The sequence below is a fragment of the Montipora foliosa genome, chromosome 6, assembly GCF_036669935.1.
Source record: "Montipora foliosa isolate CH-2021 chromosome 6, ASM3666993v2, whole genome shotgun sequence".
Classification (NCBI taxonomy): domain Eukaryota; kingdom Metazoa; phylum Cnidaria; class Anthozoa; order Scleractinia; family Acroporidae; genus Montipora; species Montipora foliosa.
Genome location: NC_090874.1, coordinates 54,920,383 through 54,945,382, shown reverse-complemented (window position 1 = coordinate 54,945,382; position 25,000 = coordinate 54,920,383). Strand labels below are relative to the sequence as shown.

At 39.4% G+C, this 25,000-nt stretch overlaps 2 protein-coding genes across 2 annotated transcripts in view; both read right to left on the bottom strand.

Annotated features, from left to right (window-relative positions):
• LOC138007781 (MYCBP-associated protein-like) overlaps positions 1-8,298 on the bottom strand; it is a 33,002-nt gene extending 24,704 nt beyond the window's left edge. The window contains exons 1-8 of the mRNA XM_068854847.1: positions 8,127-8,298; positions 4,835-5,013; positions 4,215-4,321; positions 3,978-4,036; positions 3,764-3,870; positions 3,141-3,167; positions 2,875-2,955; positions 1,401-1,476 (exon numbers count right to left, since the gene is read on the bottom strand). Coding sequence (XP_068710948.1) covers positions 1,401-1,476; positions 2,875-2,955; positions 3,141-3,167; positions 3,764-3,870; positions 3,978-4,036; positions 4,215-4,321; positions 4,835-5,013; positions 8,127-8,181 — 691 coding nt within the window. The 5' untranslated portion in view covers positions 8,182-8,298. The remainder of the gene's footprint in view (positions 1-1,400; positions 1,477-2,874; positions 2,956-3,140; positions 3,168-3,763; positions 3,871-3,977; positions 4,037-4,214; positions 4,322-4,834; positions 5,014-8,126) is intronic.
• A 12,859-nt stretch (positions 8,299-21,157) lies between these two features.
• Positions 21,158-25,000, bottom strand: part of LOC138007779 (mothers against decapentaplegic homolog 4-like) — an 18,938-nt gene continuing 15,095 nt past the window's right edge. Inside the window, exon 8 of the mRNA XM_068854846.1 lies at positions 21,158-23,568. Within this exon, the coding sequence (XP_068710947.1) occupies positions 23,081-23,568 (488 nt within the window). The 3' untranslated portion in view covers positions 21,158-23,080. The remainder of the gene's footprint in view (positions 23,569-25,000) is intronic.

The window sequence follows — 25,000 nt, the reverse complement described above, 5'->3', positions numbered from 1 at the left end:
ACTGCTAAATGGACTACCCTAAATTACCTACCTCGAAAAATAAAAAGATTACTAAAGCTTGGTTGTTTTGATCGATCTCTGTCATCTTTTCTTGGTAGGTACGTTATGTATGGGGACACATTATGTACCGATAGTCGCCCATCACTCTTTATCAATTCTCCCCAACATTGACCCACAGTCCTTAATACTGAGCAACCATCCCTAGCAATGATCTTTTGTCCGTAGTAGTGATCGACTGTCCCTAGCAATGATCGACTGTCCCTACCAATGATCTATATTGTCAGGCAGCCCAAGATACGATGGATTTAAGTCGTCCAGAGTAACCGTTGTGTAGTTAGGGCTCTCCCCCCTTAAAACAGACCCATAGGCAGGATTTTCTTGGGGAGATGAGTATGAATACAGGAAGCAGTGGGATGCAGCCATAGAAAAACAATTTTATACCCAGTCCGCAGTAGGGCGCATTTAGTCTGCAGTCAGTGTTTTAATAACCAGAGTCCATGTTTTATACCCAGTCTGTAATACTTTGTCCCCGTTTTAAACATAAACGGTAGTCCGCAGTCTGAATTTTATACTGACTGGGGGAATGTCCGTCAATTGCAGTAACAGAGTGGTAAATGACTAGATATTTATAGGGACACATGATCAGGGATGTTAGGGACGGTTGATCAGTGCTAGGGACAGTCGATCATTGCTAGGGACAATTAATCATTGCTAGGGACAGTCGATCACTAGTAGGGACAAAAGATCATTGCTAGGGACGGTTGATCATTGCTAGGAACGGTTGCTCAGTATTAAGGACTGTGGGTCAATGTTGGGGAGAATTGATAGCGAGTGATGGGCGACTATCGGTACATAATGTGTCCCCATACATAACATACCTCCCAAGAAAAGATGGAGGAGATCGATCAAAACAACCAAGCTTTAGTAATCTTTTTATTTTTCAAGGTAGGTAATTTAGGGTAGTCCATTTTGGTAGTCCATTGAGCAGTCCATTTAGGTAGTCCATTTCGGTATTCCATCGTGGTAGTCCATGGACTGGGGGTCGGCGAAATGTACCGACCCAGAAAAAACAATAAAACTAATCAATTATGCAGTTAACTGCAAAATGCAAAAACTAATGGCTGTGTGTTTTCTTTAAAGATTATATTGATATTAAGTTTCTACAATGTATAATCCCTTGTTCCTGAGATCTTTTACTGGAAGGGGGTTTATTTCAGGAAGAAATGAAAAAGAGTGAAATAATTTATAAGTTCAAGTTCAAATTCAAGGTCAATTAATTTACATGTATATTGCACTACAGTGTTTACTTTATTTTGCGTATATTCTAGACCAGAAATGTGATTGAATCAATGCATGTTCTAAAGCAAATAATAAAATCATTTCTCTAAAAATCAGCTTACTGGAGAGATGCCGTTGCTGTCTCTTCCTTTGTAACATTTGTCGCTTCCAGTTTGTCAGTGCATTACTTTCGTCAACCTAAAGCCAAAAGGGACAGAAGTCTAGAATTATAATATATTGAATAACACCTCCAGTGAGACAGAAACTGGCAGTAGGAACCTTAATCTGCCTAATAACTGGTGTAACAAGAACAAACTATTGTAATGATGAAAAAGATGAAGTACATGTATTAGTAAAGATACACTGTGGGAAAAGATTCTACCATGTAAAAGTAACACTACCATGAAGTTCTTTTTTCCTATTTTTTTATACTGAACCAGTTGCATGTAGTTCAACAATAAAAGACATACATGTATGACACACTGTGAGCGACTGCATCCTGACAACATTAATTTGGTGGCAAATAGTCTAAGAAAACTTTAAGGTAAAATTAGGTTTGAATGTAACAAATTAATTTTATTTTCTTTAGACCAAATTGAGTCTGCATGAAACACGCCTTTTTGCATGATTGGTTCATAAAACAAAGGATAGATAACTTTGAGACTTTTATATGATCATTTATTTTTGTGGTCAGATAGTTTGATAGCTAATTGCTCCTCTGAACAACAAACACTTCCCTCTGAAACGTAACTTAAAGATGATTTTATCCTGTCTTTTACTTTGAGATTTACAATAATAATTTCTATCCTCAAGAGGTTGTTTTTAGTAACCTGCATACATTAGAATTTATTTCATGAAGTGTGAATAAAAAATGAACAGAACTGAACACAGTACATGTATGTCTAGTAATGATGATAATGATGATTCAAATCACCAAAAATGGTTTTTGTTGCATTGTTGTTCTAAAATGATATCCTCACTTCAAAATATACATTAATTGTCTTTTATTCTGAATCATTAGTCCTTTCATGGGATTCACAATCATGATCCCAAAAAATTGACTTACATGTAATTGCTTACAACTAACTAAAGGGGCTTTACAAAGCTGGTGTCTGACACTTGCAGACTGCATATAGTAACCCTAACTCGCAGTTATTGAAAGCTAACCGTTTTAAAGTGAGTCCTTAGACTTAAATACATTAAATTTTGTATTGTTTATCAACACTATTTGAAATGGATGCTTAGACTTTAAAACTGTTTATCACTGCTATTTGTAGGCAATCTGAAGACTGCAATTGTCATACACCTCTTCATAGCTCAGTTGGTAGAGCATTGCATCAGCATAACAGAAGTCATGGGTTTGAATCCTGTTGAAGCTACATGTATGTAACCTGAATTTTTCAGGTGTCTATAAGAGAGAACTACTCATTCATGATTGACAAATTGTCCAGATAAGGGCGAAGAATGCTTAATTCATTCTTTATGCATTAAATTGAAGACAGAGACAGAGCTGCAAAAATAAATCACAAGTAATTACTGTGTGCATGCAATGGGTCAAAACTTCAGTGGATTTGGATGACAGATTTGTACTCTCACCCTTGTTTGCCAGACATAGCTGGAAAAATTCTTGTCTCTTTTTTTGGATTTGGTTGTTGGTCTCACTTTTCCAGCTCCAAACTAAAATGCAAAGGAAATAAAGAACTATGGGTCACAACTCACAGCAGTACCAGTATTCCTATTGTAGGTGCCAAGTTTTTCAAAGCTTTAAATAAGAGAACTCCCTAATAATAAGCAAACTCAAGATTTGTCTGTAAAAGAAAACCTGTACAATCATGTGACTGTATAAAGTGTGTAAATCCTACCTGGGAAGCAGAGAATGGAGGCAGATTCTGTCGAAAAAAGGAAAAATAATATAATCATGGGGTAAACAGTGGGTACACTAACAATGACCAAATTAACCTAAACCAGCTGCCTCGTTAAAATGGGAGGTGGGTGCCTCAGGAATATCTAGGGGCTTCCACTGAAGCCAGCCAGCTCCTACTGTAGATTAAAAACCACCCCCATGGCTCACAAATCCCCGCAACCCAGCCACGAGCCCCCATTCCAGGCACCCGTCATTCAAATGGACTAAGTGTAAGGAAAAATAGAGGGTAGGGTGGGATGAGGAAAAGCTAAAAAAACTAATGATGAAAACAGGTCCAAATGCCTGAGAAAAACTCATTCCCCTCAGTGTGACCAGAGGACCCAGTTGTGATGGGGGACTGTGCATGACTTGTGGGGGCTCGCGGCTGGGTTGCGTATACTGCCACGTGAATGGTCCAGTGAGGAGGGACTCAGGTATTGTAGTGTCCAGGCCTCTGGCATTCCCCAGGGCACCTGACCTCCACTTGTGAAAAATGTTGTTACTAATTAAAATTAAAATTAATATTAATTAAAATAAATATTTGACTAGAGTTTCAGTAGCAAACATTACAATACATTGAACCTCAATGTCTCCCCGTTTAATAGCTTCATTTTGGAAATCTTCCCATGAGCCTAGGATGGTGTGCCTCAATACTTGTCCATCTTCATCAAACAGAGGACCAGTTGTACCTTTTGGACAAATGCAAAAAAATAAAAATAAAAAAATTAAATGCAAAAATAATAAAATTTTGCACATCAGAGTTGACTAATACATGTATTAAGAAATTCAGGCTCACCACAAATTGGGGTTGTCACTAATGGAGCATCTGGTGGCGCTGGTCTTGCCACAGTTATACTTAAGAGGAAAAAGATTAAACCAATAAGAACTTAGTTTAATAATAATAATTAATTATAAATTTATTAGAATTATAAATAATCACCATGATTTAATCTGACAGTCAAGTTTATCTGCTCTACAGCACAAAAGATAAAAATTATAAAAATTATTAATACCTTTCATCTTCTTGCCTTACCTTTTGCCCGTTGGTTGACTCTGTTCTGATGATTGTTTGAGGCGCACCTTTCGTACCATAATAGTCGTTGATGGTTTGGGAGCTGATGGCTTCTTAGGGGGATGTACCTACATTGGGAAACACGAGTGAAATATAACATCATGATATTGCACACTTCAATACATTCACTGCTAAATTTCAGGCTGTCGTTACATCATCCACAAAGTTAAGTCACATAATAATTCCACAAATTCATATGGATCCTCTCTTTGAGTCAAGATCTTGGTCATGCTCTGAAATAAACATTTTCTTTGACGCTGAATATTGTAGTAAAAAACAGATTGAATGTGGTTCAGTGCTGTCTGTATTCTTGTCAACAATGACATTTGTCATCACACTGGTCAAAATTTGTTGTGGACTCACAAGGCGCACAACATTTTGACCACCGTTCAAAAATCGTTGTCGATTTGAGTACAGACGATTTGTTGATTCTCAAACAGTTTCAAGGTATAATCTCTCCAATGAATGGATAATTCTGGAAATGTCAGCTCATAAATCAATGTTAATTATAATTAATACCATGATCAGTGACCAAAAATGAAATGGAGCTGAAAGGAAGCAGGAAATATTTTGATGTTTACCTTTTTCAGTTCTTCCACATTTATTGCAAGGGAGTCAATATCTTCGCCACTTATGACTTTTCCAACGGGTGGTCCTGTGCATATTTCATCTGGAATGTGCACAGCAGAACCAACAGGAGAGCTTAATTTATCTGGAGTTCCACCATCTCTCTTTCTTGACTTACTTGTAGCACTCTTGTCTGCAACGTAAAGCAGCATGGATTACACTTCATATTGCCTCCAGAGAAGCGCCTAGCCAAGCCTCCAATCTCATGTTCAAGAGCTTACATGTAAACTGATTTTACCTGACCTAGGCCACGCTATACGACATGTAGCTGAATATTAAATAAATGTATTCTGACTTGCATTATGCACGAGGGCAGCCCAGTCAAATTGTAGTCAGCAGGTTAATCAAAGAGGTTTCTCTCTTTTTCATGGCCTACTGTGGAGAATGCAAGTGCTGTTTACAGAAAGCACTTGATGATCAATTGCTGAGCTTGTCAAGGAAGTACAGTAGGAATTAAGTCACAACTTTACTAGGAAACTTCCAACCGACATCACTCACCAATCTCTTTAGTGGGACTCAGAAGGAGAAGGAGAATAGTTGGAAAAGAAACACTATGACAGACATTAATTACTAACATCTCTGTCCATAAATACAAAAATAACAACAGCAAGGGATTGGGTTTGCGATAAAATTAGAGCGACCCTAGTTTATTTTACATTTATTAATTAATTAATTATTTTATTTATTTATAAACGTTTGCCACTAGGCAGGGTATCTCCACAGAGCAAAGCTCCACTTACGGAGACCCGAATACCACAGAAGACAGATCAAAACACCGGGAACTACATGCCCTACTCTTTGCGACAAGTGTGTGGGTTCTTTTACGTCCCACAGGATTATGAACATTGAAAGGTTGTGATACAGGGCCTGTGACGGTTTATCGCCCTTATCCGAGAAGACTAGAGAGTCAAACCATTTGCAGATGTCATGACAAAAGCAGCACTTTCTCCTCAGTTATTTAAAGACCCTGAGTGCTGGGGACCGCCCGGAGTTGAACTCATGACCTCCCGCGCGACAGCCTGGTGCTCAACCAACTGAGCCACCGGTGCGTGGTAGTTGCTTTGATCGAAGTGAATGATTCATAGAATCCAAATTTTTTTCAAATCTCTTGGCTTAATAAAAGATATTCTTGCTGTGCAACAGTAGTTCAGTTGGTCAAGAACTGGCTGCCATGCGGGAGGCCCATGACTGTTCAACGACCAACTACACCCAGGGTCTTTAACTAACTTGAAGAGCAGGGCTGACACAGAGCACTCGCTTTCCATCAATGTGGGCGGGGATCTCTGCAACGAGAGGTTTTTCTCTGGGGACTCTGGTTTTCCCCTCTCCTCAAAAACCAACATCATTTTGATTGGATTAAAATGTTCTGATTTCAGTTGATTTGTAGTCTCCCCAGTTGGTAGAGCACTCATGCTTGGCTAAATAACCTTGAAACTTAATAAAGTTATTATTATTATTATTATTATTATTATTATTATTATTATTATTATTATTATTATTATTATTAACTGAGGAGAATGTGCTATACCTTTATAATGACATCTGCAAATGGTTAAAAAAAAAAGTACTTGGCACTTCCGTAACCACTTTTCCATGACAAACATACATTTTGTTTTGGTTTGGCTCATGGCTATAATTTTATTCATTTTAGACCATTTTACAACCTGATCCAAATCTTCATTGATATTCTTCTCCATAAATGATATGTTAGCATTCGCACCTTAAACTAAACGTAAGTGTGGAGTCATCAGCATAAATATCAACATCCGAATTTGTGACAAGCAGTGGCAGATCGTTGATGGAGAGAACAAATAATATCGGCCCAACAATTGATCCTTGAGGCACACCCAGCTTAACCGGCATAAGAGACAATTTCAAACTGTTTACTTTTACACATTGACATCTGTCAGAAGGGTGCTATTTAAAACAACTGACAGTTTATAATTCAATCTTATCCAACAATACTTTGTGGTTAACCAAATCAAAGACCTTTTTGAAATCAAGAAACACTCAAGGCCACTGACGTGTTTTCTTTATCCATATTAAAAAGCAGTTTATCAGTGATCTTTATGAGGGCCGTCTCCGTGGAATGATTAGGGCGAAAACTGAACTGTGCTCGCAAGGAGAGAGTTTGCAACATGACATTCGATAATCTTTGAAAGAACTGGAAGAATCGAAACTGGTCTATAATTATTTAGGTTATTGCACTGTCCACCTTTATGAATCAGAATTATGTCTGCAATCTACCAGCTTGAAGGAAAAACACTATTTGCAATCGAAAGATTAATAAGTTTGTACAAAGGATAGAAAAGGTGTGATGAACATACTTTCGGGATGCGCGGGTTGAGGCTATCAATTTCACCTGAAGCCTTAAAATACCAATGCAGTGCTCATCTAACGTGAAGAGAAACTTTTTAAGGAATGAGTTCATGAGAAATTTGACATATGGTGTAATCGAAGTCCATCTTTGTGGCTCATTTGTAGGTAGTCGCTTCAATAAATGTCAGAAACTACCACATCATCATTCCTTGATGTGTATCGAATATTTTGAAGAAACCAGCATTTAGATGAGCGGAACTGCACTGGTTGTGTTTATTTGTTGCACTGAAATTATAAAACCGCAAGCAGTGAGTAAAGCACACTTGACTCTTTTCTGTGCTTACTGTCTTTTGACTTAAAAGTCGTCAGTTGGAAATAAATGTACTCTCTTTCAGCTTTGAAATAGCAATTGTTATTCCAATAATATGTTTGGCACTATATCGCACAAAAAAAAATATTTCTGCGTGAGCGCTTGTGCGGCTGACAGTGTTTCCGGTCACACTTCACTGAATTCAGCTGAGAGTGAACAAACATATGGCACGATATTCGTGTTCGTTTATATTTACTGGAGTGGACTCCAGATCATTGATAATAATAATGCATTTTATTGCTTTTCGGAAACCGTATTAAGCCTAGAAAAAGCAAAAAGTTAAACTCTGATAAAATCTCTGGGTGTGAGAAAAAATTACTGCACATGTCATTGCATGACAGTGTCCCTTTTAAAAATAAGTTAGTCGCAGCCATTTTGAATACTGGTTAAAGTTTGGGAAAGCTCATTTTTAAGGCCCCTAAATGCTAGAAAAATACACTTACTGAAAAATACGTGATTTAGACAATATTATGACGCTCCGTGCGACCTTTTCAGATCAGGTCTTTCCCTGGAGCATAATAATTTATATGCTCTTCGCTTTTCCAACGAAACATTACCTGTAGATCTCGGGCGATCCTTCTTGGAAGGTTTACTAGAGAGTTTGTTGCTCATTCTGTACTTGCGAGACTTCCCTCCATGAAAAAACACTTAGAAAATTAGAAAAACAGGTCCAAAGATATCAGCTGGATTTTCGTAGCAACAACCGTCATTTTATCAACAAACACTTGCTTTTCGTCCGGGTGAGGACTGGGAGAGTGTTAGTTCCCATAATGCACAGCTGGGCAGTGGGCACAGCTTACCCCGCGGTCAGATGCGCGCTAGAACCTTCAATCGTGGTCAAAAGTTGTTGGGAAGGTTGTGGGCATCAGGTCACTTCACACCTAATTCGATTTTTCTAAGTATTGACTGAAGTATTTGGGAAATACCATGCTCTTGTGGCCCCCCTCCCCCATATTCAATGTTGGAGTTCTTCAGGTAAGAAAAGTCACCATTTTTTTCCCCTGGAAAATCCAACATTGAAAAGGGGGAGGGGGGTATCTGTAAAATGAAGTTACCTTCCCAACACTTTTGTCCATGATTGTCTGAAAAGAACTGTAAACAGTTTTTGGCGTATAACACAAAATTTACGGAAGATATGCAGTTCTTATTCTGCATAATTACGGTTCCATGGATTATCTTTATTGCCGTTGTTTTTGGGCACCATTCTCAGAACATGGAATTTGCTAAAGCCACCTATGTGCTCAGTCCGAGGAATGGTTTTCCGTGACACAATATTGCGTTACAACAGTATCTTAGGACCGATTGCGCTTCGACCTTTTTCAGACATTAATCGCTCACCAAGACATGTAAACCATGTGTTTGGAACTTAAAATTTGTTGTTGTACTATTTTTTTTCCCGGTTTATTAAGTAAATGCATTTTTAGATGGCCTTCAGGTGATATAGCGAGAGTGAATAATGAACGCTTGCATGCGTATGATTTCCCGATAATTAACACTTTAAAGTTACATATGTAAGGCTTTAAATTCTTGGCGTCTCGTGAATATGAAGTTCCTTAGAGTTTGGCATCACAAGAAGCAAGGTATGAAACGTTAATAATCAAAACGAACAAGAAATGTTGCATTTGTGTGTCATGCCGCGTAAAAAGTTACATCTTGTTAATTCATCTTCTTGCCGTACGTTAATAAATGACTACAAAACGGTGTTTCACACAGTACTCCACAAGTATGTGGGAATTTTCGAGGCTAATGCGGTACGTTTCGATACAACTTGAATGGTTATGGATAGAATTTAATACTGCAAAGTAACTGATTGTGAATTTGTCCCTTGGAATAAAGAAATTCCGTCATTTTGAACAGTACTCCCTTCTATTGCGGGAACTTAAAAGATTAATTGAGTAATAAGTTGTCATTTATATTCGTTCGATGGAGTACTGTGGAAATAGTGTTTAAAGCCAAACTTTACAGTCTGCAATCCTATGAAAAACAAAGTTTGGATTACAATGGTCATTACTAAGCGCTTAGTTGAACCCAAAGACAAACAAAATAGCGACATTTTCCTCGGAATGTATGGAGTACTGTTGAGGAGAACTGTGTAGCATTGACTGTATGACTGTAACCTGATCCTCGAGGCTACACACAGGGTTCAATAATATATGAAGAGCCACTTACGACCTATCCTAGCAAAATCTATCTCGTATTTATAGCAAATATTGCATATCTAACAACAGCAAATAGATATATGGTACAGCTCACCGGGAATTATTCTTATTCATTTCGTAAACATCCCACGTTACTATTTGCGAGATTATCAAAAAGAAAATATGAAGACGTTATTTGAGCGTGATTTCAGCAAAAACTTGAACAAAACGTATCGAAATGCCAATATTTTGCCACTTCTTCGAGTTTCTGTTAAAAGAATGAAACCACGTGTATAAAATCGCATGTATTGCGCTTCGACCTTTTTCAGACAATCGTGGTCAAAAGTTGTTGGGAAGGTTGTGGGCATCAGGTCACTTCACACCTAATTCGATTTTTCTAAGTATTGACTGAAGTATTTGGGAAATACCATGCTCTTGTGGCCCCCCTCCCCCATATTCAATGTTGGAGTTCTTCAGGTAAGAAAAGTCACCATTTTTTTCCCCTGGAAAATCCAACATTGAAAAGGGGGAGGGGGGTATCTGTAAAATGAAGTTACCTTCCCAACACTTTTGTCCATGATTGTCTGAAAAGAACTGTAAACAGTTTTTGGCGTATAACACAAAATTTACGGAAGATATGCAGTTCTTATTCTGCATAATTACGGTTCCATGGATTATCTTTATTGCCGTTGTTTTTGGGCACCATTCTCAGAACATGGAATTTGCTAAAGCCACCTATGTGCTCAGTCCGAGGAATGGTTTTCCGTGACACAATATTGCGTTACAACAGTATCTTAGGACCGATTGCGCTTCGACCTTTTTCAGACATTAATCGCTCACCAAGACATGTAAACCATGTGTTTGGAACTTAAAATTTGTTGTTGTACTATTTTTTTTCCCGGTTTATTAAGTAAATGCATTTTTAGATGGCCTTCAGGTGATATAGCGAGAGTGAATAATGAACGCTTGCATGCGTATGATTTCCCGATAATTAACACTTTAAAGTTACATATGTAAGGCTTTAAATTCTTGGCGTCTCGTGAATATGAAGTTCCTTAGAGTTTGGCATCACAAGAAGCAAGGTATGAAACGTTAATAATCAAAACGAACAAGAAATGTTGCATTTGTGTGTCATGCCGCGTAAAAAGTTACATCTTGTTAATTCATCTTCTTGCCGTACGTTAATAAATGACTACAAAACGGTGTTTCACACAGTACTCCACAAGTATGTGGGAATTTTCGAGGCTAATGCGGTACGTTTCGATACAACTTGAATGGTTATGGATAGAATTTAATACTGCAAAGTAACTGATTGTGAATTTGTCCCTTGGAATAAAGAAATTCCGTCATTTTGAACAGTACTCCCTTCTATTGCGGGAACTTAAAAGATTAATTGAGTAATAAGTTGTCATTTATATTCGTTCGATGGAGTACTGTGGAAATAGTGTTTAAAGCCAAACTTTACAGTCTGCAATCCTATGAAAAACAAAGTTTGGATTACAATGGTCATTACTAAGCGCTTAGTTGAACCCAAAGACAAACAAAATAGCGACATTTTCCTCGGAATGTATGGAGTACTGTTGAGGAGAACTGTGTAGCATTGACTGTATGACTGTAACCTGATCCTCGAGGCTACACACAGGGTTCAATAATATATGAAGAGCCACTTACGACCTATCCTAGCAAAATCTATCTCGTATTTATAGCAAATATTGCATATCTAACAACAGCAAATAGATATATGGTACAGCTCACCGGGAATTATTCTTATTCATTTCGTAAACATCCCACGTTACTATTTGCGAGATTATCAAAAAGAAAATATGAAGACGTTATTTGAGCGTGATTTCAGCAAAAACTTGAACAAAACGTATCGAAATGCCAATATTTTGCCACTTCTTCGAGTTTCTGTTAAAAGAATGAAACCACGTGTATAAAATCGCATGTATTGCGCTTCGACCTTTTTCAGACAATCGTGGTCAAAAGTTGTTGGGAAGGTTGTGGGCATCAGGTCACTTCACACCTAATTCGATTTTTCTAAGTATTGACTGAAGTATTTGGGAAATACCATGCTCTTGTGGCCCCCCTCCCCCATATTCAATGTTGGAGTTCTTCAGGTAAGAAAAGTCACCATTTTTTTCCCTGGAAAATCCAACATTGAAAAGGGGGAGGGGTATCTGTAAAATGAAGTTACCTTCCCAACACTTTTGTCCATGATTGTCTGAAAAGAACTGTAAACAGTTTTTGGCGTATAACACAAAATTTACGGAAGATATGCAGTTCTTATTCTGCATAATTACGGTTCCATGGATTATCTTTATTGCCGTTGTTTTTGGGCACCATTCTCAGAACATGGAATTTGCTAAAGCCACCTATGTGCTCAGTCCGAGGAATGGTTTTCCGTGACACAATATTGCGTTACAACAGTATCTTAGGACCGATTGCGCTTCGACCTTTTTCAGACATTAATCGCTCACCAAGACATGTAAACCATGTGTTTGGAACTTAAAATTTGTTGTTGTACTATTTTTTTTCCCGGTTTATTAAGTAAATGCATTTTTAGATGGCCTTCAGGTGATATAGCGAGAGTGAATAATGAACGCTTGCATGCGTATGATTTCCCGATAATTAACACTTTAAAGTTACATATGTAAGGCTTTAAATTCTTGGCGTCTCGTGAATATGAAGTTCCTTAGAGTTTGGCATCACAAGAAGCAAGGTATGAAACGTTAATAATCAAAACGAACAAGAAATGTTGCATTTGTGTGTCATGCCGCGTAAAAAGTTACATCTTGTTAATTCATCTTCTTGCCGTACGTTAATAAATGACTACAAAACGGTGTTTCACACAGTACTCCACAAGTATGTGGGAATTTTCGAGGCTAATGCGGTACGTTTCGATACAACTTGAATGGTTATGGATAGAATTTAATACTGCAAAGTAACTGATTGTGAATTTGTCCCTTGGAATAAAGAAATTCCGTCATTTTGAACAGTACTCCCTTCTATTGCGGGAACTTAAAAGATTAATTGAGTAATAAGTTGTCATTTATATTCGTTCGATGGAGTACTGTGGAAATAGTGTTTAAAGCCAAACTTTACAGTCTGCAATCCTATGAAAAACAAAGTTTGGATTACAATGGTCATTACTAAGCGCTTAGTTGAACCCAAAGACAAACAAAATAGCGACATTTTCCTCGGAATGTATGGAGTACTGTTGAGGAGAACTGTGTAGCATTGACTGTATGACTGTAACCTGATCCTCGAGGCTACACACAGGGTTCAATAATATATGAAGAGCCACTTACGACCTATCCTAGCAAAATCTATCTCGTATTTATAGCAAATATTGCATATCTAACAACAGCAAATAGATATATGGTACAGCTCACCGGGAATTATTCTTATTCATTTCGTAAACATCCCACGTTACTATTTGCGAGATTATCAAAAAGAAAATATGAAGACGTTATTTGAGCGTGATTTCAGCAAAAACTTGAACAAAACGTATCGAAATGCCAATATTTTGCCACTTCTTCGAGTTTCTGTTAAAAGAATGAAACCACGTGTATAAAATCGCATGTATTGCGCTTCGACCTTTTTCAGACAATCGTGGTCAAAAGTTGTTGGGAAGGTTGTGGGCATCAGGTCACTTCACACCTAATTCGATTTTTCTAAGTATTGACTGAAGTATTTGGGAAATACCATGCTCTTGTGGCCCCCCTCCCCCATATTCAATGTTGGAGTTCTTCAGGTAAGAAAAGTCACCATTTTTTTCCCCTGGAAAATCCAACATTGAAAAGGGGGAGGGGGGTATCTGTAAAATGAAGTTACCTTCCCAACACTTTTGTCCATGATTGTCTGAAAAGAACTGTAAACAGTTTTTGGCGTATAACACAAAATTTACGGAAGATATGCAGTTCTTATTCTGCATAATTACGGTTCCATGGATTATCTTTATTGCCGTTGTTTTTGGGCACCATTCTCAGAACATGGAATTTGCTAAAGCCACCTATGTGCTCAGTCCGAGGAATGGTTTTCCGTGACACAATATTGCGTTACAACAGTATCTTAGGACCGATTGCGCTTCGACCTTTTTCAGACATTAATCGCTCACCAAGACATGTAAACCATGTGTTTGGAACTTAAAATTTGTTGTTGTACTATTTTTTTTCCCGGTTTATTAAGTAAATGCATTTTTAGATGGCCTTCAGGTGATATAGCGAGAGTGAATAATGAACGCTTGCATGCGTATGATTTCCCGATAATTAACACTTTAAAGTTACATATGTAAGGCTTTAAATTCTTGGCGTCTCGTGAATATGAAGTTCCTTAGAGTTTGGCATCACAAGAAGCAAGGTATGAAACGTTAATAATCAAAACGAACAAGAAATGTTGCATTTGTGTGTCATGCCGCGTAAAAAGTTACATCTTGTTAATTCATCTTCTTGCCGTACGTTAATAAATGACTACAAAACGGTGTTTCACACAGTACTCCACAAGTATGTGGGAATTTTCGAGGCTAATGCGGTACGTTTCGATACAACTTGAATGGTTATGGATAGAATTTAATACTGCAAAGTAACTGATTGTGAATTTGTCCCTTGGAATAAAGAAATTCCGTCATTTTGAACAGTACTCCCTTCTATTGCGGGAACTTAAAAGATTAATTGAGTAATAAGTTGTCATTTATATTCGTTCGATGGAGTACTGTGGAAATAGTGTTTAAAGCCAAACTTTACAGTCTGCAATCCTATGAAAAACAAAGTTTGGATTACAATGGTCATTACTAAGCGCTTAGTTGAACCCAAAGACAAACAAAATAGCGACATTTTCCTCGGAATGTATGGAGTACTGTTGAGGAGAACTGTGTAGCATTGACTGTATGACTGTAACCTGATCCTCGAGGCTACACACAGGGTTCAATAATATATGAAGAGCCACTTACGACCTATCCTAGCAAAATCTATCTCGTATTTATAGCAAATATTGCATATCTAACAACAGCAAATAGATATATGGTACAGCTCACCGGGAATTATTCTTATTCATTTCGTAAACATCCCACGTTACTATTTGCGAGATTATCAAAAAGAAAATATGAAGACGTTATTTGAGCGTGATTTCAGCAAAAACTTGAACAAAACGTATCGAAATGCCAATATTTTGCCACTTCTTCGAGTTTCTGTTAAAAGAATGAAACCACGTGTATAAAATCGCATGTATTGCGCTTCGACCTTTTTCAGACAATCGTGGTCAAAAGTTGTTGGGAAGGTTGTGGGCATCAGGTCACTTCACACCTAATTCGATTTTTCTAAGTATTGACTGAAGTATTTGGGAAATACCATGCTCTTGTGGCCCCCCTCCCCCATATTCAATGTTGGAGTTCTTCAGGTAAGAAAAGTCACCATTTTTTTCCCCTGGAAAATCCAACATTGAAAAGGGGGAGGGGGGTATCTGTAAAATGAAGTTACCTTCCCAACACTTTTGTCCATGATTGTCTGAAAAGAACTGTAAACAGTTTTTGGCGTATAACACAAAATTTACGGAAGATATGCAGTTCTTATTCTGCATAATTACGGTTCCATGGATTATCTTTATTGCCGTTGTTTTTGGGCACCATTCTCAGAACATGGAATTTGCTAAAGCCACCTATGTGCTCAGTCCGAGGAATGGTTTTCCGTGACACAATATTGCGTTACAACAGTATCTTAGGACCGATTGCGCTTCGACCTTTTTCAGACATTAATCGCTCACCAAGACATGTAAACCATGTGTTTGGAACTTAAAATTTGTTGTTGTACTATTTTTTTTCCCGGTTTATTAAGTAAATGCATTTTTAGATGGCCTTCAGGTGATATAGCGAGAGTGAATAATGAACGCTTGCATGCGTATGATTTCCCGATAATTAACACTTTAAAGTTACATATGTAAGGCTTTAAATTCTTGGCGTCTCGTGAATATGAAGTTCCTTAGAGTTTGGCATCACAAGAAGCAAGGTATGAAACGTTAATAATCAAAACGAACAAGAAATGTTGCATTTGTGTGTCATGCCGCGTAAAAAGTTACATCTTGTTAATTCATCTTCTTGCCGTACGTTAATAAATGACTACAAAACGGTGTTTCACACAGTACTCCACAAGTATGTGGGAATTTTCGAGGCTAATGCGGTACGTTTCGATACAACTTGAATGGTTATGGATAGAATTTAATACTGCAAAGTAACTGATTGTGAATTTGTCCCTTGGAATAAAGAAATTCCGTCATTTTGAACAGTACTCCCTTCTATTGCGGGAACTTAAAAGATTAATTGAGTAATAAGTTGTCATTTATATTCGTTCGATGGAGTACTGTGGAAATAGTGTTTAAAGCCAAACTTTACAGTCTGCAATCCTATGAAAAACAAAGTTTGGATTACAATGGTCATTACTAAGCGCTTAGTTGAACCCAAAGACAAACAAAATAGCGACATTTTCCTCGGAATGTATGGAGTACTGTTGAGGAGAACTGTGTAGCATTGACTGTATGACTGTAACCTGATCCTCGAGGCTACACACAGGGTTCAATAATATATGAAGAGCCACTTACGACCTATCCTAGCAAAATCTATCTCGTATTTATAGCAAATATTGCATATCTAACAACAGCAAATAGATATATGGTACAGCTCACCGGGAATTATTCTTATTCATTTCGTAAACATCCCACGTTACTATTTGCGAGATTATCAAAAAGAAAATATGAAGACGTTATTTGAGCGTGATTTCAGCAAAAACTTGAACAAAACGTATCGAAATGCCAATATTTTGCCACTTCTTCGAGTTTCTGTTAAAAGAATGAAACCACGTGTATAAAATCGCATGTATTGCGCTTCGACCTTTTTCAGACAATCGTGGTCAAAAGTTGTTGGGAAGGTTGTGGGCATCAGGTCACTTCACACCTAATTCGATTTTTCTAAGTATTGACTGAAGTATTTGGGAAATACCATGCTCTTGTGGCCCCCCTCCCCCATATTCAATGTTGGAGTTCTTCAGGTAAGAAAAGTCACCATTTTTTTCCCCTGGAAAATCCAACATTGAAAAGGGGGAGGGGGGTATCTGTAAAATGAAGTTACCTTCCCAACACTTTTGTCCTAAATGCTAGAAAAATACACTTACTGAAAAATACGTGATTTAGACAATATTATGACGCTCCGTGCGACCTTTTCAGATCAGGTCTTTCCCTGGAGCATAATAATTTATATGCTCTTCGCTTTTCCAACGAAACATTACCTGTAGATCTCGGGCGATCCTTCTTGGAAGGTTTACTAGAGAGTTTGTTGCTCATTCTGTACTTGCGAGACTTCCCTCCATGAAAAAACACTTAGAAAATTAGAAAAACAGGTCCAAAGATATCAGCTGGATTTTCGTAGCAACAACCGTCATTTTATCAACAAACACTTGCTTTTCGTCCGGGTGAGGACTGGGAGAGTGTTAGTTCCCATAATGCACAGCTGGGCAGTGGGCACAGCTTACCCCGCGGTCAGATGCGCGCTAGAACCTTGCTTGCTTGAAGTTGCTTCGCCAATATTTAGCTATCTTGAACATTTCTAACTCGTCACAGGTGTGACCGACCAAGCATGGCGTTGCTTGCTTGCTTAAAAAGGAGGCGGAGTTGCTGAAAACTTCACAGGATCCGCAGCTCAGCTCAAGAGCGCTCTGCAGTGCCCTTGAACTGTGCTAGATAAACAATTCACGAAGGCTCACCAATAAGGGAGAATCGTAATTTGACAGCTTGATCTTTCGTAATGAAGTTTTGATTAAAGGTGTACCTGTGAATCTTCTGTACTCGAATATGTTCAGGACGCCTTCGCCTTATGACGCTTCCAGGTCATCGCCCATTCCGTACAAGCAAAGCAAGTTACCAATTCTTAACTTATCCACCGCCGATTAAGTGCGCCACATTCTACGTCTCCACGGAAATTCGTCAAAGGTTTTGCTCAAAATATTTCTTGTAATCCTGCTCAGGCAACTGTTCCAGGAACAGTTGGACGGTTAGACGAAAGAGGTTCGCCTTCCTCATCAGCAGAAACGATTGAAACTAGTCTGGGAAACAATTTATCCATTTTCAACGAACGTGCGACTCGAACCGAAGTGCAATACCGGTATGACCACGTCGTGCTTGCTTAAAACTCTAGCCCTTGCTTCTGATTGCTTGACTGACGTCACAAGCAAGCATGCTTGAGGATAGTCATAAGCGCGAATGTGACCGCGGGGTTAGTTACAACACATCAACGCACGCGCACAACCATTTCACCCGGTCAATTAGCAGCCATGGACAGCTGTTTCGGTGTTTTGGGCCTCATCAGCATGGAGTAGCTAACACCCCTTTAAGTGGCAGCTTCACATGCCATACATGTGGTAAGCTGGTGTTAAGGCCGGGACACACTAGGCGACAAGTCGCAGCGACATGTCTCTGCGACAAGTTGCTCCATGTGTACTACTTGCAAAACAAGTCGCTGCGACACGACGCCTGTTCGGTGCACACGCAGTGATCTCGTATGAGGGGGAATGTGAACTAGTTTTCTAATTCAATATGGCTGACCATATGACGCTCTCTCATTGGTTCATTTATATTTTGTCGCAGCGACTTGTTGCCGGAAGTGTACACACGATGCGACAACGCTGCTTTCGCTAATTTTGTCGCTGCGATAAGTCGCACGAATTCAAACTGGTTTGAATTCGTGCGACTGATCGCAGCGACAAAATTCTGCTGCAGCGACAATGATTTTCATTAAATTAACCGTGCCACACAAGGCGATTTGTTGCAGCGACTTGTCCCCGCGACGTGTCGCAGCGACTTATCGCCTAGTGTGTCCCGGCCTTTAGTCACAATGAGTGAATAGGATGCGGAGGATTGTTAGGTTTTTAGGTTATCTTTTATTTCTTCAATAAATAATACTAAAGTAGCCTTGGATCAATTAATAAAGGAAGAGAAAGAAGCCCCCGACGAAGACAAGCCAGGCAACAACTCCGGGGACTAAATCGTTCACTTTTGAAGTAGAGTAGAGTGGAGAAGGCTATCACACGGTTTGAATACTACATGTACCAAGGGCTGCTGGACGGAGCTTACGATTTATAGACATTATCCGAGAAAACTTAAAGATATAACTAGAACACAGAATTTTCTTCTGAGTCATTTAAGACTCTGGGGGTTGGTCCGGCAGGGTGCCCGAGGCTTAATATCCGCGCGCAAATCGAAGGTTGCTCCGCAACCTCGTTCCCAGGGTCTCTCTTCTTCCCTTTCCTAGGAAGAAAGACTCTGGGAACAAGGTTGGTTGGTCCGTTGTCTTGGCCGTGAGTGACATAGTGACGAGTAGTTTTTGAAATTTCAACATATCCTATACGTCTGAAGTGACGATTATCGACAATTCGTAATTTTCCCTGGAATGTCTGTTATCGTCAATTTAGATTACTCTATCCCAGGACTTGTGGTAGCAGATTAATTAAAAGAGCACCCAATGTAAAGGAATTTTTTTTTACCACTTCAACAACTAAAGATCAACTTACTGACAATAGACCATATTCGTATTTCCAGTATTGGACTGGAACTAGCGTGCAATGGAGGCTAATGCGGGGAAATATATTAAAAAGTATTTGCATTTGAAAAGATCTCCCCGCATTAGCCTCCATTGCAAGCTATTTCCAGTCCAATACTGAGAATACGAATATGGTCTATTGCACCGATTATTTATTAAACCTAATTAGTATATATAAAATCATTACTGGATAGTGGTTAAGTCTAGTACTTGATTTAAAAATGGTTAGCTTTCTCTTGAGATTTGGTAACCGGCATTTTTTCCTTTTTTTAAAAACTTAAAAACTTGTTTCTTAGCCGGTAATCAGACACGTTTACAGCGGCATTCGGAAGAAAAATATATTGATTCATATAGATATATTTTAAAAGCGTTCAGTCAATTAGCGACGTGGTAGTCTAGTGGTTAAGTGAAAGGGGTTATTAATCGAACGCCAAAGTTTGTTGACAAAAAAGTTGCCACAAAATCCTTTAAATGGTTTTCTGGCCCTTTCAATTGCGTACAATTGACTTAACGTCGGATAGCACAGTTTTTACCGAACAATGAATTCTGATTGGCCAATTTAAAATTCAGTAGCTCTCGCCGTATGCACGGCCGCTCACGCGATCAAATAGGAAGCGTTTTTGAGATGCGGACGGCAACCAGAAGTGAGCTGTCACTTCCATTTTAACCAGGAGCTCATGACTAGGAACGAACAACAGCCCTATATTCCTGTCACGACGTTTTCACGGAACGATTTATTCTTAGATTGCATTTCCTGGAAATGAGACTCCCGCAGGAGGCCGATGACCAATCAGAAGAAACTACCTTGACGTCATAGCGTCACCGAACCGGAACTGTCTTTGTTTTTTGCAAAAAAGGGAGTCTAAAAATAGATCGGTCTGTAAGAATGCTGTAACTTGTATTTACACAACAAGATCTTAATTTCGTAGTATCTTTTCTCCATTAGAGATGATAAGCTTAAAAAAATCTGGGAGACACTACTGTCCTGGCATGCGAAATGTTCACTTCCGGTTTGCGTTCATAGGTCAAAAACGTCGTTCTGAGCACGCGCACTTGAAATGAAGTCGACCACTGATTGTAGCCGCTCTCAATCTTGTTCCCAGAGCCTCGGTAACCCTTGTCCAGCGGAACGGGCGCGGCGGGCTCTGCGTGAAGAGTCTTCTGACCATGAGTGGAAATTCAAACTTTTAGAAATGTGGCTTCTTCCTCTTAAGTAGAGCACTCCCAGAACGCATTGGAGTATGAGACTTTAAAGAGTACAGTGCACAATTCGAAGAATACAATCTGTATCCTTCCAACTGGTTTCAGGAAGTCGTTAATTAACCAAATGTTGCCGTACGTATTTGACTGCTTTCATTCTAAATGAAATAAAACGGTTTTTCAACAGACAAGCAAATACGATCTTTTTTGGATTTCACCAGTCTCTCATCCCCAACCGCTGGTCAAGGGAACGATGACTCAGGGAACGAGACAGAGCTGTATTCTAAATGTCGCAAAAGGCTAATATCACTACGCAACAAATCGCGAGAAAAATGACTACACGCGTAAAAATATACTTTCTTAAACAAATTCATTGATATCCACAATATTACAGATTTCCTAATTCAAGTTAAGCTACTAAAAATGCACAATGAAAAGATAAAATTTAAGGATTTACCCCCGCAATTTGTTTTCTTTCGCATTTAGCCTCATATACAAAGCAAATATTCACTTGAAGATGAACAGTAACAAATGGACGGCGAGATATTTACAAAGCTAAAACGTTAACTATCCACTCATGCCATGTGGTAATTACGACTATTAACCCGTTTTAGAATTTAATAGCTTCGGCAAGTTCATAACTATTAACGGAAAGACAAAGTTTGACAACGACCAAGGTAAGAACTACGTTTTATTTATCCTGACGACGGGAAATGCGGGAAGTGAGAAATAATCCTTCAGAAAATCAAAGAACAAATACGTTACTTAAGTACGTAAGCAAGAAGCCAGTTTTGCAGTTTTGAGTTATTTGGGACAGCGGGGACAAGATCCGCTGAGCATGCTCAGACAGCAGACTCAGGTACTCGAGTCGTCTGGAAGCAGGATAAGGGCTAAGGGTTAAATACTATGGCAACCTTGGTTGCTATGGCGTCTTAACCCAGGCTTAAAGATAAGCAGAAACAATCGCGAAAAACCAAACCCTGTTTTTTCACTTAACAAGACCAATACTTAATTTCCTACAAGCTAAAGAATTTACTACCATCACAGTAGGACACGAGTTAAGACCGACAAAAAGACCGATTATAAAATTACAATAAAAATAGGGAAACACGTTAAACTTAAAACCGGGAAGTTTGGTTGCGTCAACCGAGTTAATACGGAGCTTGACATCTTCTAGCCACGGACAGAAACCGCAAATGAACCTTTCGCACACCAGGGCAGAGGTCTCTGCCACATTTTTTTAAGTAATCGTCTCTACTAGTGAAAATATACTCAGCAAATGAATATAAATATGGTGTCAAAACAAGTTAAAAACGAAACCACATCACTTCCGGTTGTCGTCCGTGGCTCAACCGAAAACGTCGCGTGCTTAAGCTTCCTAAGGAGCTTTAGCACGTGCATTTTTGAGACACGAACGGCGACCGGAAGTGATCTGTTTTCCCCTTTAACTTGTCTTCACACAACCACAATTACCTTGCTAAGTATCATTACTCCATTAGAGATGATAAGTATAAGTATAAAAATCTGGGAGCCACCACTGTCCTAGCATGCAAAATGGTCTCTTCCGGTTGCGGCCCGCGTCTCAAAAAAGCGCGTGCTTAACAAACAGCAAATTGACAACCGTCGGGAGATCACAAAGGCGACGTTTCGAGAGTTAGTCACTCGTCAAAAGGAATAGGGGATGGTGGGTTCTGGAAGGTTTTAGAGTTACAAAGAAGTTCAACGCTGTCTACTGCCCGCAACAAAAGCATTGTTCCACTACGCAATACAAAAAACCTTTCACAACCCACTTCCCCTTTTAATTCGCTTTGACAAAAGACCAACGCTTGAAACGTCAATTTTGTAAATTCCTTACAGTGGCGAAGTGACTTGAATCAATTCTGATAAGAATTCTAAATTCCCGCACTGTACCGACCAATCGTGGCTGCGTCTCCGTTTCTTTTCAAACTAAGCACATTAAAATACAGTTCACTCATCGCCAAACTGATGATGATCAAGTTGTTAGCCAGCCGCAACGCAGTTAAACAGCTAATTCGGTCCGACTTTACTAAACGTTTTGCATTTCATATAAAAATCGTTGCTGAGCTCTCCACCAGAATTCAAGCTTGAGAAGGAGTACTTGTGTGTGGCCAACAAACACTTTTCTATTTTTTTCTTTTCCACGAAAAGACTATTACCAATCAAGATGTTACGTAGTACCGGTAATAGCTAATCAAGGAGTGCTTTAACCATCGCTCAACAATTTAACTCACCATTTCGCTCACAGCAGTCCCTTATTACTATTATCTAACTCCGCATAGCAGAGCACATTTCTCACGCGAAATAAGTCAAATACTTCAGAAGTATATTTGACTTTTTTCACCCCTCAACTTGTCTTAAAAGACCCTTAAACAACATATGTAATATCCAACGATACCGCGTTAATCTGCACAAAAGGCATCTTTTCTTTCCCCGTGAATGCCGAGTACAAAAAGAAGTCACTCTTACTTTAGCGGTAACGGGGCGATGTTACATATGCAAACATAACGATAACGTTTTAAAAATTCACCAAGTGAAGCAATCACAGAGCAATTTAATTGAGCAATGAACTTCGTCATTAGGTGTCATGCGGCCGGGGCTCGTTAATTGGCATCGTAATTAAGATTTCATCCAAAAGCTGCAGAGCGCGGTGAAGATGAATTTCAACCCAGCAAGGAGTCTCCTTAATGCTTTTCCGCGGATAATCTGGGCCCCAGCCTTTGACGAAACTCAAGCGAAGAATACACAGCCTCCGAAGATCATCCACGCCCACGCTCATGCCGATCTGCGGTATCAGGGCACCAGGCCCAACGCCAGTGGAAATGGCCGCGGCTTGAGCTGCAGCAGCCGCCTGGGCAGCGTGAGCTTGTTGCTTGATTTGGCGGTAGCACTGTCGTAAATCGAACACCTTAATGTAAGCGGATGGGTAAATTTTGTGCACGGCATCGCCTGGGCAACGTCCAGCTTCTCGATCTAAGTAGTAACTTTGCACAAAGACGCTGTGTTCACTGAGACATCGAACCCATACGTCTCCTTCACCTCGTAAATCTAACTGGACTCCTTTTCCTGAAAAAGATTAATGTAACATGAACCATCAACCTTTCCAAGAGGGTGGATTTTCTTAAAATTAACGTGTGTTTAAATGTCGTACACATCTGAGAAAGATAACGAGGTCGTTTTTTGTTGGAAGAAACTCACTTGACAAAACTATTTCGCAAAACGCCATTTTCCACTGATGAAGGGACAGTAGTCCCGAAACGTCTGGTTTTAAACAACTTTAGCGCTGGAGAACATCTGAGATGATAACGACCCACTGTAGAAAGATGCTAAGTTGGAAAGCCCCTGGCATGGATGGTGTGCAAGGTTTCTGGTTAAAAATGTTGAGGGCCCTTCATGGAAGAATTGCTGAACAGCTGAATAACATCTTAAATGGAGAAGAGAGGTTACCGGAGTGGTTAACCTTGGGGAGAACGATTTTATGTCTGAAGGATCCTAGTTAGGGCACTGCAGTTGACAACTATAGACCTATCTCTTGCCTTCCTCTTATGTGGAAGCTCATGACAGGAGTCATTGCTGAGGCGATGTATGAGCACCTGGAGGAGATACTACCTGAAGAACAGAAGGGGTGCAAGAGAGGAAGCAGGGGGACTAAAGATCAACTGCTGATCGATAAGGCGATTCTTAAGGATTGCAAAAGAAGGCGCACGAACCTCGCCGTGGCCTGGATCGATTACCGCAAGGCATATGATATGGTGCCACGTAGTTGGGTAATGGAATGTCTAGATATGTTCGGTGTCGCGGCTAATGTGAGACAGTTTCTCGCGAGCAGTATGGATGAGTGGAAGACTGAACTGACATCATGTCGACAGACATTGGGAGTGGTGGACATCAATAGAGGGACCTTCCAGGGAGATAGCCTCTCGCCGTTGTCGTTTGTACTGTGTATGGTGCCACTTTAATTATTGCTGAGAAGGTCAAAAGTTGGGTATGAGTGGGGAGGGCGTGAGTGCAAGATAAACCATCTACTCTTCATGGATGACCCGAAACTGTTTGTGAAATCTTATGAACAAATTAATTCCCTAGCACAGACAGTTCATATATTTAGCTCGGACATAGGGATGGAATTTGGAATAAAGAAGTGTGGGGTGCTAGTACTGAAACGAGGTAAAATTGCTAAAATAGAAGGAATTGTGCTTCCAGACGGGCAAGTTATGAAGGAGATCGACGACAATGGGTATAAGTACCTAGGAATTCTGGAAGCAGATCATTTGAAGGAGAAGGAAATGAAAGCCTTGGTTTCAAAGGAATATAAACGGAGGCTGAAATTAGTGTTAAAGACAAAGTTGAGTGGAAGGAATAAGATCATGGCTGTCAACAAATGGGCTGTTGCAATCTTGAGGTATAGCGCAGGTGTTATAGATTGGAAGAGTGAAGAACTAAAGGAGCTGGATAGAAAAACCAGGAAGACGATGTCACTATATGAAGCTCTACACCCCAA